General features: G+C 43.3%; 1 protein-coding gene across 2 annotated transcripts; it reads left to right on the forward strand.

Moving 5' to 3' along the window:
- The first annotated feature begins 1,500 nt into the window (after nucleotides 1-1,500).
- Nucleotides 1,501-12,227, forward strand: WBP11 (WW domain binding protein 11). 2 transcript variants are annotated; one of them, XM_053978718.1, is made up of 13 exons: nucleotides 1,501-1,645; nucleotides 2,170-2,278; nucleotides 2,667-2,784; nucleotides 3,602-3,633; nucleotides 4,257-4,350; nucleotides 4,741-4,937; nucleotides 5,800-5,933; nucleotides 6,657-6,856; nucleotides 7,664-7,858; nucleotides 8,363-8,464; nucleotides 9,365-9,679; nucleotides 10,292-10,474; nucleotides 11,135-12,227. In XM_053978718.1, exons 3-13 carry the CDS (start codon nucleotides 2,721-2,723, stop codon nucleotides 11,566-11,568), a joined length of 1,950 nt encoding a protein of 649 aa, XP_053834693.1. In that variant the 5' UTR covers nucleotides 1,501-1,645; nucleotides 2,170-2,278; nucleotides 2,667-2,720; the 3' UTR covers nucleotides 11,569-12,227. The 2 variants fall into 2 exon arrangements, with proteins under 2 accessions (XP_053834693.1, XP_053834692.1); XM_053978717.1 differs by lacking the exon at nucleotides 2,170-2,278.
- Nucleotides 12,228-13,536: the final 1,309 nt, after the last annotated feature.

Raw genomic sequence — 13,536 nt, forward strand, 5'->3', positions numbered from 1 at the left:
GAAAGCAGTCAGGGCTGAGGCAGTACCACTATCCCCACTGAGCCCAGGATTGCCAGGACAGAAGACCCCAAGCCTTGCGAGGTGCAGCTAACCTTCGAGGACTCAGCCATCCCCCTCTACAGTGACATGGCACCTGACAGGGATGTGTATGGCCACAGCTTTCCATCACACCCTCTTGAGCGTTCTGCCTTTGCTCAAGCTGTTGTTCTGGACAAAGGATTAAGGATTTACACTGTGATATATGTGTTCCAAATAAGAACAGCCTTAAAAACTGCAAACCAGCCCAAACCAGTGTAATCTGCTTCCAAACCTATGTGGAAAAACAGTACAGTTGCAACCAAAATCTGCCTGGCTGAATGTTCTTTCTGGTGACAAGAATAGTACAAAAAGAACATGCCAAAGAGGCACGAGGTGGGGATGACTATATTGTGCATGTGGTTGGCAAGACTCCCTCCGTAGGCACTGAGAGCTCCTGAAACCTTGGCTCTGAGGATGCTCCTTGACTTTGACTTTGTGCAGCTTGTGACTAAATGCTGGCTTTAATGTGATGTGTAGCTTATAATCTTTTATTCATCGTGCAATGATCCTTACAAATTAGCCAATGGAGTCTCCCTTACTTGAAAAACTGTAACAACAATTGTGTTGCATGGTATGTTCACCAGGAGCAGGGAGTCTAGAAATCCTGCCCAGGGATCTGACCACCTCTGCTCCCAGACGCCACCTGTGCAGAGAAAAATTTCCTTCCTGCATCTCCTCCCCAACATGCTAGTTTTTTAAGCCTGCACCCATACTTTATTGCTTGCACATTGATGTTTCATGTGTCTTCATGCAGGTTCTTCATGTGCTGTGGACTTTTGCTGGAAATTGTGCTTTGGACAATGACACAGAACAGCTCCCACCAGGTGTTCGCAGCCTCGCCAGTTCACCACAGTGGGGGCTGTAGGAAAAGACAAACAACAGAGTATCTTCTGTGGTGCCCGATAGCATCAAATGATCTCTCCCGTTCTCTTTGTACAGAGATATCCCAGCCCCGCTCACAGGGGAGCAGCGCTCCCAAGCCTACAATAAGCCATGGAACAGGCCTCAGGCTGTGGGCAGCCGCTGCCCCGCAGCGCTTTGCACTTATTCCCCATAGACAGAGGTTTTCCACGCGTCCCTCGGCTCTGCCTTCTTTCAGGGCACGGGGGGCACTCTGAGGGATCTCTCCTGGAGAGCGTGGGGGAGCAGAGACCACGTTGGCCGCGTTCGCAGCCCTATTTCCAGCGCCGGCCGTACGGGCGCACCCCTCCCGCACCGCGAGTGTCCACCCGCTCCCAGAGCCCTCCGGGGCCGGCTGGGTGCTGGTCGCTATCTCGGTCGCTATCGCTATCTCCGCCCCGTCCCTGTCCCTGTCCCTGTCCAAGCCTGTTCCCGCTTCCGCTCCGCCTTCCCGCCCCTCTCCAGCTCCAACCATAGAGTTGGAGCCTCCGAGGGGGAGCGAGGGGCGGCGGAACCATCGAGCTGCGGCCGCCGCTTCCGGAGCGCGGCTTCGCGCCGCCACTCGGTGCCGGTGCAAGATGGCGGCGGGGCCGCGGCGGCGGGCGCGGGGCTGAGCGAGGCCGAGGGAGCCGGAGGGAGCCGGAGCCGGGCCCGGCCGGGCGGAGGGGTGAGAGGGGCGCGGCGGTGCTGGGCTGCGAGGAGAAGAGAGGCGAGGGGGAGGCGGCAGTCCGCGCTAACTCATTTTCTTCCTCCTGCCATCGGGCGGGAGTAGGAGGGGGAGCTTTCTGCCCTGTTCCCCTGTGGCCAAAAGAATAATGAATTTAGTGCTTGATTATATTTTTTTTTCACCTTCGGCCGTTAACTTGTTACGTTGAAGCTCTTTAGTCTGGGTCCTTAGAAGATGTGCAATCGAGGTTTCAGAAGTTTGTTCTCTTTCCATTTAGCCTTTAAATATTAGAAAGATGGGAAACACAGGGTGTAAATGTAACTCCTACCTGTGTTTGGTGAGCTTCCCGCCTAAGGAAGCGATAGTGTCTTGCAAAAGAAAAAACTAAACCCACCCCAGTGTTTTTGCAGGGACGTAGGTTTGGGGGGGGGGAGAGAAGAAACATCCCTGGCTGTAGTTTGGACACTTATGTAGTCATCTGTAAGCTGAAGAAATATCTAAAGACAGGAAATAATTTTTTGCAGAATAATCCTACACTTGCTGATACGGTGGATGCTGGGGAGGGATATCAGGGCCAGTTACAAGTCTGAGGAAGGAAGGAGATCTATGGGGAAACATTTGAAACAGAGAAAGGTGAACACTGGAGAGCACTTACAAGAGTGAATGAGAAGCTAAACTCTGATACGCTCTTAGAAAAATAGAATGTTTGTTTCTCCCTGCCCTGCAACCCTCCATAGTCTAAACAAAAAGCTCTTTGGTTTGAATTGTAATGTGAATAACAAATTCATAAATTAATTTAAAATTATAACCTACTAAAGTAGTAGAAAGTAGGTACTTAGTTCAATAGTAGTACTTAGTTGCAGTAGGGCAGTTTTGATATGGGTGCTGAGCTCATAGTCAGGTTTGAGGACCTAAAAGGTATTTGGGCTCTTTGAGGGAGTAACTTGCTGATAGAAAGAAAAGAAACAAGCATCCTCAAGCTGCCAGTGTGTAGGACCTGAAACCATGTCATCTTTTCCAGGTCCCTCCCTCTTTTTTAAGTTTCATTTTTTGAGGCAGAAGAAAAAAGATCAAAATGGGGCGGAGATCTACATCATCCACCAAGAGTGGGAAGTTTATGAATCCCACGGATCAGGCCCGTAAGTATCCATAAAAGCTAAGCAGGTGGGAATGGGGAGTGCCTGGAGGAGCAGATAAAAAGCTTTCTCTGAGGATAGAATCCTCACTTGTAGATCAGAACTGAGTTTCTCTAACTTGAAAAATATTATCTCAGTTTTATCTGGGAAGGCTGCTTGCTTTCATGCTCTTGCTTCTCTTAAGTATTTACCTCTTGGTTTTCTACTGGTTATCAGTGTTGGAAGGCCTTTGTACTCAGCTGTTGGATAAACTGTAGGCTGTTTCCTGGGACAGAGCAATCTGTCCCAGGCAGGAATTTGAGGAACATGTCAAATTTTGCAGGTGCTCTGGTTAGATGGGGGAGTTGTCTTACTGTTTTTTTTCTACCTTTGGTAGCATGCCAGGTATTATCAATGCTCAGTGAATAAAGAAAATCTGGACTCCCACAGTGGATATGCTTTATTTCAGAGGCATTCTCAAAGCCTACGCATTTTTAAAGTGTGTTGTCTGATGACTATTTCAGCTTCTGTGCAGCAATCTTTTAATGATTGCACCTATCACTATGACTTTGGTTGCCTGTTGTTCTTTATTGTATGGAAAAAGCCTTGCTTCTGGAGACATGAAGACTGCAGTATCTCTTTTTTTTTTCCTGTATAAAAGACGAGAAACAGAAATCTATTTCATGCTATGTTTCTCTTTCACTGGGAAGCTTAATTGCAGTAAGTCTTTGTAAAATGAGTGAGCTGTTGAGAAACAGCCCTAGTCTTGATGAAGGAAAGGTTCTTCATTAATTTGATTTTATCTTTCAAGTTGTTATTTTCTTTTTCTTTTCCCCTCTAGGGAAGGAAGCTCGGAAAAGGGAACTAAAGAAGGTAAATAAAGAAATTAGGAAACATGTAGTTGGCATTTCCTATACTACGTGTTGTGTGTGTGATTGTAAAAGGCCATGAATAGACTGTGGATATTTTGGTTGATATCCTAAGACTGACTTCGGAAATACTATCCAAACACGTAGTTCAAAAAAACATAGAAGTTTTGTTTGGAGTAAACATATTCCCAGCTGTTCTTGAACTTGTAATTATTTTTGAAACATTGCTGGAAGTACTTAGTAATTAAAAAACCCCAAAACAAGAAAGCAAAGAAGCAAGCAACAAACCAATTAAAAAAAAAATCCAAACAAATAAAGTATCCAAGAGTCACACACTTCTTAGTGTGTTCTAATGTATTTTGTCAGATGGTTATTGTGTTGTTTGTATGTGTCTTAGTTGGAGTGAAGGAATGATAGCAGCATTTGCAATTACCAAGATAGTGGAATTAAAATTACCAGAAGTTTTAACTCCATTTGCTGCTGATTTGTGCCATGGTGAACGTTTTTAGGGCATTCTGAGGTGTGATTTTTTTTTTTCTTCAGATTGGAAATACTGAGAAAGGGGTAGCAGATGTTTTGTGTCTTTCTACTGTGAAACTTTTCTATCTGCTTGATCTCTGGTCTTAGAACAAAAAGCAACGGATGATGGTCCGAGCAGCTGTACTGAAGATGAAAGATCCGAAGCAGATTATCCGGGACATGGAAAAGTTGGATGAGATGGGTGAGTGAGAGGTACCAGGCGTCGAACTTAGGCAGTGGTTTATGTAGATATACAGTGTGGTTTTAACTGCCAGTGGGGGAGACTGAAATAGAGCAATCTTTTTCCCTTGCCTGTTAGAAGGGGGGATTCTGTGAATATCTGGGGATTGATAACGATTTGAGATGTTGTGGTGCTATCAAAGAGGACTTTTTTCCAAGAAGATGATTGATAAGAAAAACAAGTAGTGTGTGTGAGTGCTGCTAATGTAGAATTCAAGGAGCGGATTGTCATAAGGCTGAAGACTTCTTGAAAACAGAGATTGGAACTTGTTTTGAAATAGTTTCATTTATCACAGTTGTGCAGTAGAGTAATTTGCAAATTTTTTTGTCTTTTTTTGCTGTCTTGGATCAGAGTTTAACCCAGTACAGCAGCCACAACTTAATGAAAAAGTTCTGAAGGATAAACGCAAAAAGCTCCGTGAGACTTTTGAACGTATCTTGCGGCTCTACGAGAAGGAAAATCCTGACATCTACAAAGAACTGCGCAAGCTGGAAGTGGAGTATGAGCAGAAGAGAGCACAACTCAGCCAGTATTTTGATGCTGTCAAGGTGCTTACAGTACTCAATGCTTACTGTATTTCAGTCTTGTAACTGTGGTAGTGTATTCTGTTTGCTCATTAGGTGTGACTGTTAGAGAGGAAGGGAGATTTATATGAGTTCATTATCATGTGGCTCGTATGAAATATTAATTTGCATAGTACCTCAAATTAGAGCATTTCAGTGAGGACAGTGTGGTGGTTGTCAGGTCACTGTTTGTCTCTGATATGCTGATCTCATTCAAAATGAAAGGAGGAAAGGGAAATTTGTGTTGCAAATCAACAATACCAACCTTTTGTTTTCTGTATTGAAGAGAGACTGAGACTGTGAGTGTGCAATTAATATTTCTGTGAATTTCTGCTAAATATCTTGCTGGAAATAGTGAGAATCCTTTGGCATTCCTTTAAAGATCTTTCTCTAATATTCCTCCCTACTGTGCTGGAGAACATAGTGTTGTACAAGTGCAAGGATCTGTAAGACTTCTTTTTTTTCCTTTCCTTTGGACATGCAGCAGTCTGTGACTTGAATACTTAAAAAACACAAAAGCACAGCCATACTTGTCTGCAGTTCCTTCATTTTGTAGACTGAAATGTGAAAAGAAGGTGAAAACTTGACTGAGTTTTGACTGAAATACTAAAGCTTTTCATGGGTACATTGCAAGTGCTTTGTTTTGCATTGAAGGCTTTTACTGTTAACACTTTCTCAAATTTCTTTCATGGACTGCTGCAAGATGACACACCCTAAGAACAGACACATTTAACAAGTGGTGCCAGGTTCCATATGTTCTGTACTTTAAAGAGTAATGAGTTTGTGCAGCAGCTTCTGTGGAAGTAACCCATTCTCTTTTTCTTTTTTTTTTTCCCCTCCCTTCCAGAATGCTCAGCATGTTGAAGTGGAGAGTATCCCCTTACCAGATATGCCTCATGCTCCCTCCAACATCCTCATACAGGACATTCCCCTTCCAGGGGCTCAACCACCTTCTATCCTCAAGAAGACATCAGCCTATGGGTAAATGGAAAAAGAGACTTAGGGAAGAAATAAAAAGGAAGCCGTCATGTTACGGGGGAGGAGCTAGGGGTAGAAGCAGAATTAATATTGACTCATAGAAGTCAGGAATTCTGTGCAAGTGAATTGTGCTTTCTTTTAACCAAAGCCCTTTTTAATCTTTCCCCACTGTCACAGCTTTTTGTTTAAATTTATTTGAGTAATACATTATGCCTTCTAGTTTTTGTCTTTTTCATATCAGGAAAACTTAGAGCCCTACTGTTTTGAACATAAATGCCCCTTAAATTACCATATGTGTGTTCTTTTGTCCTGCTGGCGTATTCAGTGTGTATGAGTAGTTCATATAAACTCCTAGTTTGCTTGGTTTTGTTTTGTTTTGTTTTGTTTTTTTCATTCTAGTGCTAGTTTTTTTTTTATTTCTTTCTGAATAGCCTTTTGTTTTCACCAACTCTGATTATTTCATTCTCCTTCTGTGTTACGATTCAATAGCTGATTTTTTTCAGTATTGTCTTCAGTTGCTTTCTGAGGAGCTTTTGTCTGATCTTCTGCAGTCATGTCTTTGTATGAGGTTGTAAACTCCTTGTGACAAATCTGTATTTTTTAAATGTTCATGTTTCTTTTTAGAACTCTGCATAAGCAGTAGTGAGAGAAGTCTAAATAATTCTAGTAAAGGCATGTTTGCTTTAATCGTGTTCCTACATTTCTCATTTCCTTTCTTATTTCCAGACCACCAGTTCGGTCCGTTTCTGTGCTTCCTCCTCCGGGGCTTGGTGTTCCGCGTTTACCTCCAGGCAGGAAGCCCCCTGGACCTCCACCAGGGCCACCCCCTCCTCAGGTCCTACAGATGTATGGCCGGAAGGTGGGCTTCGCCTTGGACGTGGCTCCTCGAAGGCGAGAGGAGGAGATTTCTTACAGTTCTGAAGCAGGTAAGGACTTCTCTATTCCTCTCTGAAGTTTTCCTTGACCTCTGTTCTGCTATGGATGGTACTGCTGTGAATACAGTGTGCCCTCTACAAAGTGTTCTCTGGGCAATATGAATGTTAGCACTATTTGAAGGATTCTTACTAAGTGATTGTTCCTCTGAGGTAATTCAGATATATTCATAATATCTGCAATTTTGCTACCAGCTGTATTTTTTAAATGTTGAAACTTTTAATTACATGTCTCAGATACTTTTTTTTTAGGTTTCACACATTAGATTTTTTTTGATGAACCCTTAACAGTGCTGAACATTGTTCATATTATCCCTTAAAAAAACCCACTCTCAGAGAATTTGTCTATTTAAAAACCCATCAAATAAACACCCCCAAACCAAAACTACAGCAAAACCCACAATCAGCCCTGAGTGTGCGTTTGAACACTCAAATAGGTCCTCTTTTTTATACAGTTGCTGTATCATCCCTAGAAACTTTTGTGACTAGATGAATTAGCTTTTTTTCATGCCAGAAGACATCGAAATATTTCAGTGGTGGGCAATTGCTGAGTAGAAGTTGATGAATCAGTTGTAGTAGCAGTTGCCTTCACTTTTTTGCTGTGCAAATTAATAAGCTGGTTAATATGAAATCTTAGAGATTTTTCAAAATATCCTTTAAAAATATGTGCTAAAAAGTAAAGGGATGACAGTTTGTCCAAGCTTTTGCTAAGGTGAATGTTGTGATTGTAAACATACGCTGGTGTGAAAGAATATTTTGTATTTGGAGTTCATGCATTTCCTAGTACTTTGCTTTCTGCAGGACAGCGAGGCCACGATGATGACATGTCCAGCACTAGTGAAGATGAAGGTTATCCTGAGGATATGGATCAAGATAAGCACGATGAGAGCAGTGATGACAGTGACAGCGATAGGTCAGATGCTGACAGTGAAGGAGAGGACTTCCTGCATCGTGATAATGATAAGGAGAGGGAAGGTGGTGAAGAAAAGAAATCAGGTGTGAAGGGGAAATGAGACACTGGGGGTTGATTTTTCAAAAGAAAAACACTACTTGATAGAGTTGAGGGTGTGTGTGTAATTTATTTAGTCAACTAACAATGTTCTGACTCACCTAAATTCCAGCTAAAGAATTTTTATTAATAAATGGGTCAGAAGGAGGCTATCTAGAAGTGAAGCAACTTTCAGATAAACCTGTTTTCTTAGTTGTGTTACCTTGTAGCTCACAAGCCATTTTTCACCTGAATCATTGCATTGGTAAGATACTCTACAAAATTAAGCCTCAATGTAAAATATGCTCACTTGCTCGGGGGTGACCAATTGGTAGAGAATACTAGGTTAGCAAAACTTCAAACAATCAGAAACACCAGTGCTAGCTCATATCTAAGGAGCATTGTTATGTTAGACTGATATGCTATCCATATCAGGTATTGACATAACTATCTGATTTTTCTTATTTTCTTCCCACCTCCTGTCACCCTTATCTGCACCCTGCTTTCCCCAGGTCACAGTGTCCGGTTTGCAGACATGCCAGGGAAGTCACGAAAAAAGAAAAAGAACATGAAAGAACTGACTCCACTCCAGGCCATGATGTTACGAATGGCAGGTGAGTAAGGTGGATATAATATGTGATGAGATGCCTTTAGGCTTCCAGTTAAGGTTTCTGTGGGCAGCTTACTTTGCACAAGTTTTATTTTATAGAGTAAATATGTATTGTCGTAATGTGGGCTCTGCTGAGAGTATCAGCTCTCATTAGGTATTTGAGTTATAGTTCAGTTTTTGCTCTTTTTTCTCTTGTTTGTTTGGTGTTTTTTGGTTTTGTATTTTTTTTTTGTAATTTATTTTTAAGTAATGTGTGTGTTTTGCATAGCAGAGTTGAAGTTAAGAGTAGCAATTTACTGTTTTTTTTCTTCTAAACCTTTTCTTGCTTAACTTTTAAACAGTTGTTCAATTGAAATACAAATCTCTCGGTGAAAGAGAAAGGGTAACATTGTCTATGTACTCAGCATGTAACGTGTAAGGATTTGTACTCCCTAAAAATACCCTTCTGCTGAGATAAGTTAACCAATAAAACAAACTTTGTTTGCTTTAAAAAGAAACTCCAGTATCTTTCAAAGGTGCAGGAGTTTCTTGGACGTGGGGATTTTGTTTATTGTGGCATTGTGTCCCCAACCCCCTGTTGCCTCACCTTCCCACAAACTCATTTAAGGCAGAGATTAAATAGCAGCAGTTTGGGTTGGTAGTACAAGTTTCAGGTCCCAGAGGAACACACAATTCTTGTTGTCAGAGCTCTCTCTAGAAGAGCAATGATCTTTCTATTATTATTTTTATTTGTTTTCATTTTAACATGTTTAACAGTAAAAAGTGGTCAGTTTTCTTCCCTTTGAAGTAAGGTTTATCTTTCTCTTGCTTTATTTTATTTTATTCTGTGTACTCAGTTTTCTGTGACGTTCACAAAGAAGTTATGCGTAGACAGATTTTATAAGTGTATCATCTCCATATCCAGGTCAGGAAATTCCAGAAGAAGGGAGAGAAGTGGAGGAATATTCAGAAGAAGAGGAGGAGGAGGAAGAGGACTCGGAGTCTGAAGAGACATCACAACAACAGCAGCAGCAGCAGCTCAGTGAGGAGGCACTAGCAGAGACCGGGTCATCTACTGCGACTTCCCAGGCACAGCAGCAGCAGCAGAGTGCACAGGCTGTGCCACCAACTCAGATACAGGCACCTCCCATGCCTGGGCCTCCTCCGCTGGGACCACCTCCAGCCCCTCCACTGAGGCCCCCAGGCCCACCCACCGGCCTTCCTCCTGGCCCTCCACCCGGTGAGTACTTGATTTACTCTGCTTTGAGGGACGCAGGCTCTCAGGCTGTGGTATCAATTTGGGAGTTTGGAAGCTGCAGAATGTGTTGCAGATGAAGTATATGTACCCACTTAGTGAGACGTATCTGTCATCAGTGGGCATCATCGTTGCTGTACCTTGCTTTTGGGGCATCAGGCACCTGTAGCTGTAGCCTCCCTGATGGTTGTCTTTGTTAGAGCCAACACAGGCAGACAGCAGCAGAACCAATGTATGAAGTGGAGTAAAAGAGCAAAGGTACTTATTTTTAGGCCAGAAGAAAAATCAAATGCCACAGAAAAAGGTTTTTAGCTGTTTAAATTCTGACGAATTCAGCTCAGAAGCTGTTACCAGTTACAACTTAATTACATGGGGAGGAGCCCTTTTTCCATGATACTCTTTACTTTCATAAAGATGCCTGAACTGTGTAACTGCTGCCTCTGCTTGAGATTTTTAGAAATTCTATCTAATCTGGCAGATAGGTAATACAGCTTTCATTCATATGTTGAAGAATTTATCCTTAGCTGATGAGATAGTTGCTGGGATATATTTTTAACTGTGAATTAAATTTCTTGTTTGTTACATGAATGCTTTCAGGAGCTCCTCCGTTCCTGAGACCTCCCGGCTTACCAGGGTTGCGTGGGCCTTTGCCTCGACTGCTGCCACCTGGTCCTCCCCCGGGGCGACCACCTGGTCCTCCCCCAGGCCCCCCACCAGGTCTGCCCCCAGGTCCTCCTCCACGTGGTCCTCCTCCTCGTCTGCCTCCTCCTGCCCCACCAGGTACAGGGTTCTGTTTGTTTCAGTGCCAACTCCCTTCTTGCTTTCTTTTTGCAGTCTTGGCTGTGGTCATCAAGCCATTGAGGTATAATTGGCTGCCAGTTTGCCTTTGTTCCAATGTGGCTGCATTGTGCTATGTGTGATTACATTATTCTGTGCAATAATAAGTAAGTGCTGTGCATAGTTTGGTAGCAAGAAATCTGCCCTCAAAAAGGGAATTTCAGAGTTTAAACTTTTACTCTGATGGACTCTTTCTGAAGAGACTCTGGGTGCTGTAATGCTGTTCCACTAAATGAGTTGGAGATCTGAATATTTATTTTTTGTGCCTAGGTGAGACATTTCTGATGACTCTGAAATTCCAGTGGGGTGGATTGTCAAGAAACTTTATTCTCAGATTATAACTTTAAATTTAAAAGGGAGCAATAAACAAACTCCTGTGCCTTCCAGAGTCTGAAGAGCAGCATTTCCAACCTGGCATTTAGTCCAGATTTGAATTTTTTTTTTTTTTTTTTTTTTTTGTAAAAGCCAGTGCTACTGCATCTTGTTGGGGGTTGTTTTCTTTTGCTTTTTGTTCTTGGCATTCTGAGCCTGTGCACTTTTTTTCTCAAATATTTTCAAGTTCCCAGATGTGGAGACAGCTCACGCTTTCTTTTCCTCTTGCAGGTATCCCTCCTCCTCGCCCAGGCATGTTACGGCCACCTCTGGTGCCTCCCTTAGGACCTGCCCCACCTGGGCTCTTTCCACCAGCTCCCATTCCAAATCCTGGGGTACTGAGTGCCCCCCCCAGCTTGATTCAGCGGCCCAAGGCGGATGACACCAGTGCGGCCACCATCGAGAAGAAAGCCACGGCCACCATCAGTGCCAAGCCGCAGATCACCAACCCCAAGGCGGAGATCACGCGCTTCGTGCCCACTGCCTTGCGAGTGCGCCGTGAGAACAAAGGGGCTTCCGCTGCCTCCCAGAGAAAACAAGAGGATGAGCCCGCCCTCCCGTTAACCAAAGCTGCCCCTAAGGCTGGATCGTCTGCCCCTATCTCTGTACAGACAAAGGATGATGTGTATGAAGCTTTCATGAAAGAAATGGAAGGTCTCCTGTGACCTGTCTTAGTCCTAGTCAGCTTTCCTGCCCCTCTGAACACGGATCAGATCACTGTGGAGGGAGAAGAAGGGAAAGTCCTCCTGCAAGCAATGAAAGGGCATGACTGGAAATAGTTCCCTACCCACAGGTTAACTTGCCAGTGTGCTGTGAATAGAGACCGCTGCAGCTGAGGTGTGCCTGGGGACTTCCTTTCAGAGCCACCACTTCCACTTGGTGAAAGGAAATTGCAGTAAAGAAGGCGATGCTGCTCCCCTCAAGTCCTCCCCCTTCCTTAGAGGGAGATAACAATACTCTGGGGACGGGGGTGACTATTCCCTGCCAAAATCCTTACACACCCTGATTGCTCTGGTGAGGGTAGTGGAACAGGTTTTTAAGGAGCCAGAAAATGTTAGCAGCATTTCATACACAAATGGTTGCCCAGTTTTTATTTTCTGTACTGTTTTGGTTTTTTTTTTTTCTGTAAATATTTTATAATCATGTTTTTAGTTGCAGTGAGGTTGATCAATCATCTTTCTTCCAGGGTAGTCAGGTAATTTGTTGTGTATACTGTACACTGGAATTTTGCATCCTCTCCCCTTTATCATCTTGGTGGATTTTTATTGGCTGGGGAAACTTCATTTTGTCTTGTGAAAGACAATAAACGTTCAGTGTATCAAAATACCGCTTTCTGTGTGATTTGTGAAAAACTAGCAGGCAGGTGGAGAGCGGGGAGGGTTCTTCACTCACCTTGGAAGACGATAGGGGCATTCAGAACCTCAGAAAAGAAAAGTAATAATCACATTGTAAATAGCATATACTTACTTTTTCCCACTAAGCTTCTGCTATATTTTTGTTTTTAAGTTCCTAAACATCCCTTTTAACCTTTATTGGTAGCTAGTAAAAATTTAAGTCCTGAAATACTAGTAATAATTACAAACCAATTTATTTTATATACTCTGATTGGGAGATTTGCTTCATATCAAGCCTCAGATAACTACTGGGTGCATCATGGACAGGCTACCTTAAGTAAAAATTAGTAAACAATTTTAATGTTAAGATTGACTGACAGATAATTTTAGTTGTGGTTAATAATATTAGGATTCCAGACTAGCAGATACCTCAAACAATACATTTAGTTTGCTGTAAGTTTCAGGCTTAGCTGACTGCACCGTGTTTTGAGGCTAAATCTGCTTTAAGGAGACAAAGTTATTAGCTAACCAAACTTAGACTTGAAAACTTTGGATCTGTTTTCACAAATTCTGGACACAATCAAAAAATGTTTGCGCAGCGGTTCTCTATACCGAGAACACGTAAAATTTACATAAGCCCGCCCATCTCATGCATATTCTCCGCCCACCTCATGCATATTGTGTGATGTAACTTAACACAATTCTTGAAACACGAAATTCTTTATTAAGCAACTTCTATTATGGAAGTTATCTGATGACATCAGTTATGTTTACCAAAGTTGAGAAGATTCAGCCTGGAGACCGATAATGCAGCTTGAAAACACCAGTACGAGTGATTGCAGCAATACTGAAGTAACTTGTCTCTAGAATCAGAGAAACGTCTTGTATTACCTCTTCCTGCCTAGTTTCTACACCTATCAGTAGTGCTGGGGTGTGAATGCTCCCACTGAAAGTAACGCTTCTCTTTTATCGTAACAATAACACATTTTTAAAGTAGTCCAGCAGTAGCACTTCTTAGATTTAAAATACAGGATTATTTCTGAACGGACAGCGATGCCATTTAGCGGGGGTTCCCCCCGTTCCAGGGAGGCAGCTGTGCTCCTCGGCTCTCCTCGGCCGGCCGGGCGGGAGGCGTTTCCCCCGGCGCTGTCCTTGCCTACGGAGCGGGGCCGGGGCCGGGCTCGGAGCGGGGGCGGCTCCGTGAGGGGAGAGGCCGCCGGCGGCTCCCATTGGTCGGATTTGGATCCGCGGCGCCATTGGTCGGAGCGGGCCAGAGCGCGCTGCGGCCAATCAGAGAGC

This window comes from Vidua macroura, chromosome 5, assembly GCF_024509145.1.
Source record: "Vidua macroura isolate BioBank_ID:100142 chromosome 5, ASM2450914v1, whole genome shotgun sequence".
Taxonomy (NCBI): Eukaryota; Metazoa; Chordata; class Aves; order Passeriformes; family Viduidae; genus Vidua; species Vidua macroura.

What these genes read in the sequence shown, in the direction of transcription:
- WBP11 (XM_053978718.1), top strand. Translation starts at nt 2,721, where the DNA reads ATGGGGCGGAGATCTACATCATCCACCAAGAGTGGGAAGTTTATGAAT. An exon ending in GGAAAAGTTGGATGAGATGG is followed by an intron (nt 4,351 to 4,740) that starts GTGAGTGAGAGG and finishes GTCTTGGATCAG; the next exon opens with AGTTTAACCCAGTACAGCAG. An exon ending in AGTATTTTGATGCTGTCAAG is followed by an intron (nt 4,938 to 5,799) that starts GTGCTTACAGTA and finishes CCTCCCTTCCAG; the next exon opens with AATGCTCAGCATGTTGAAGT.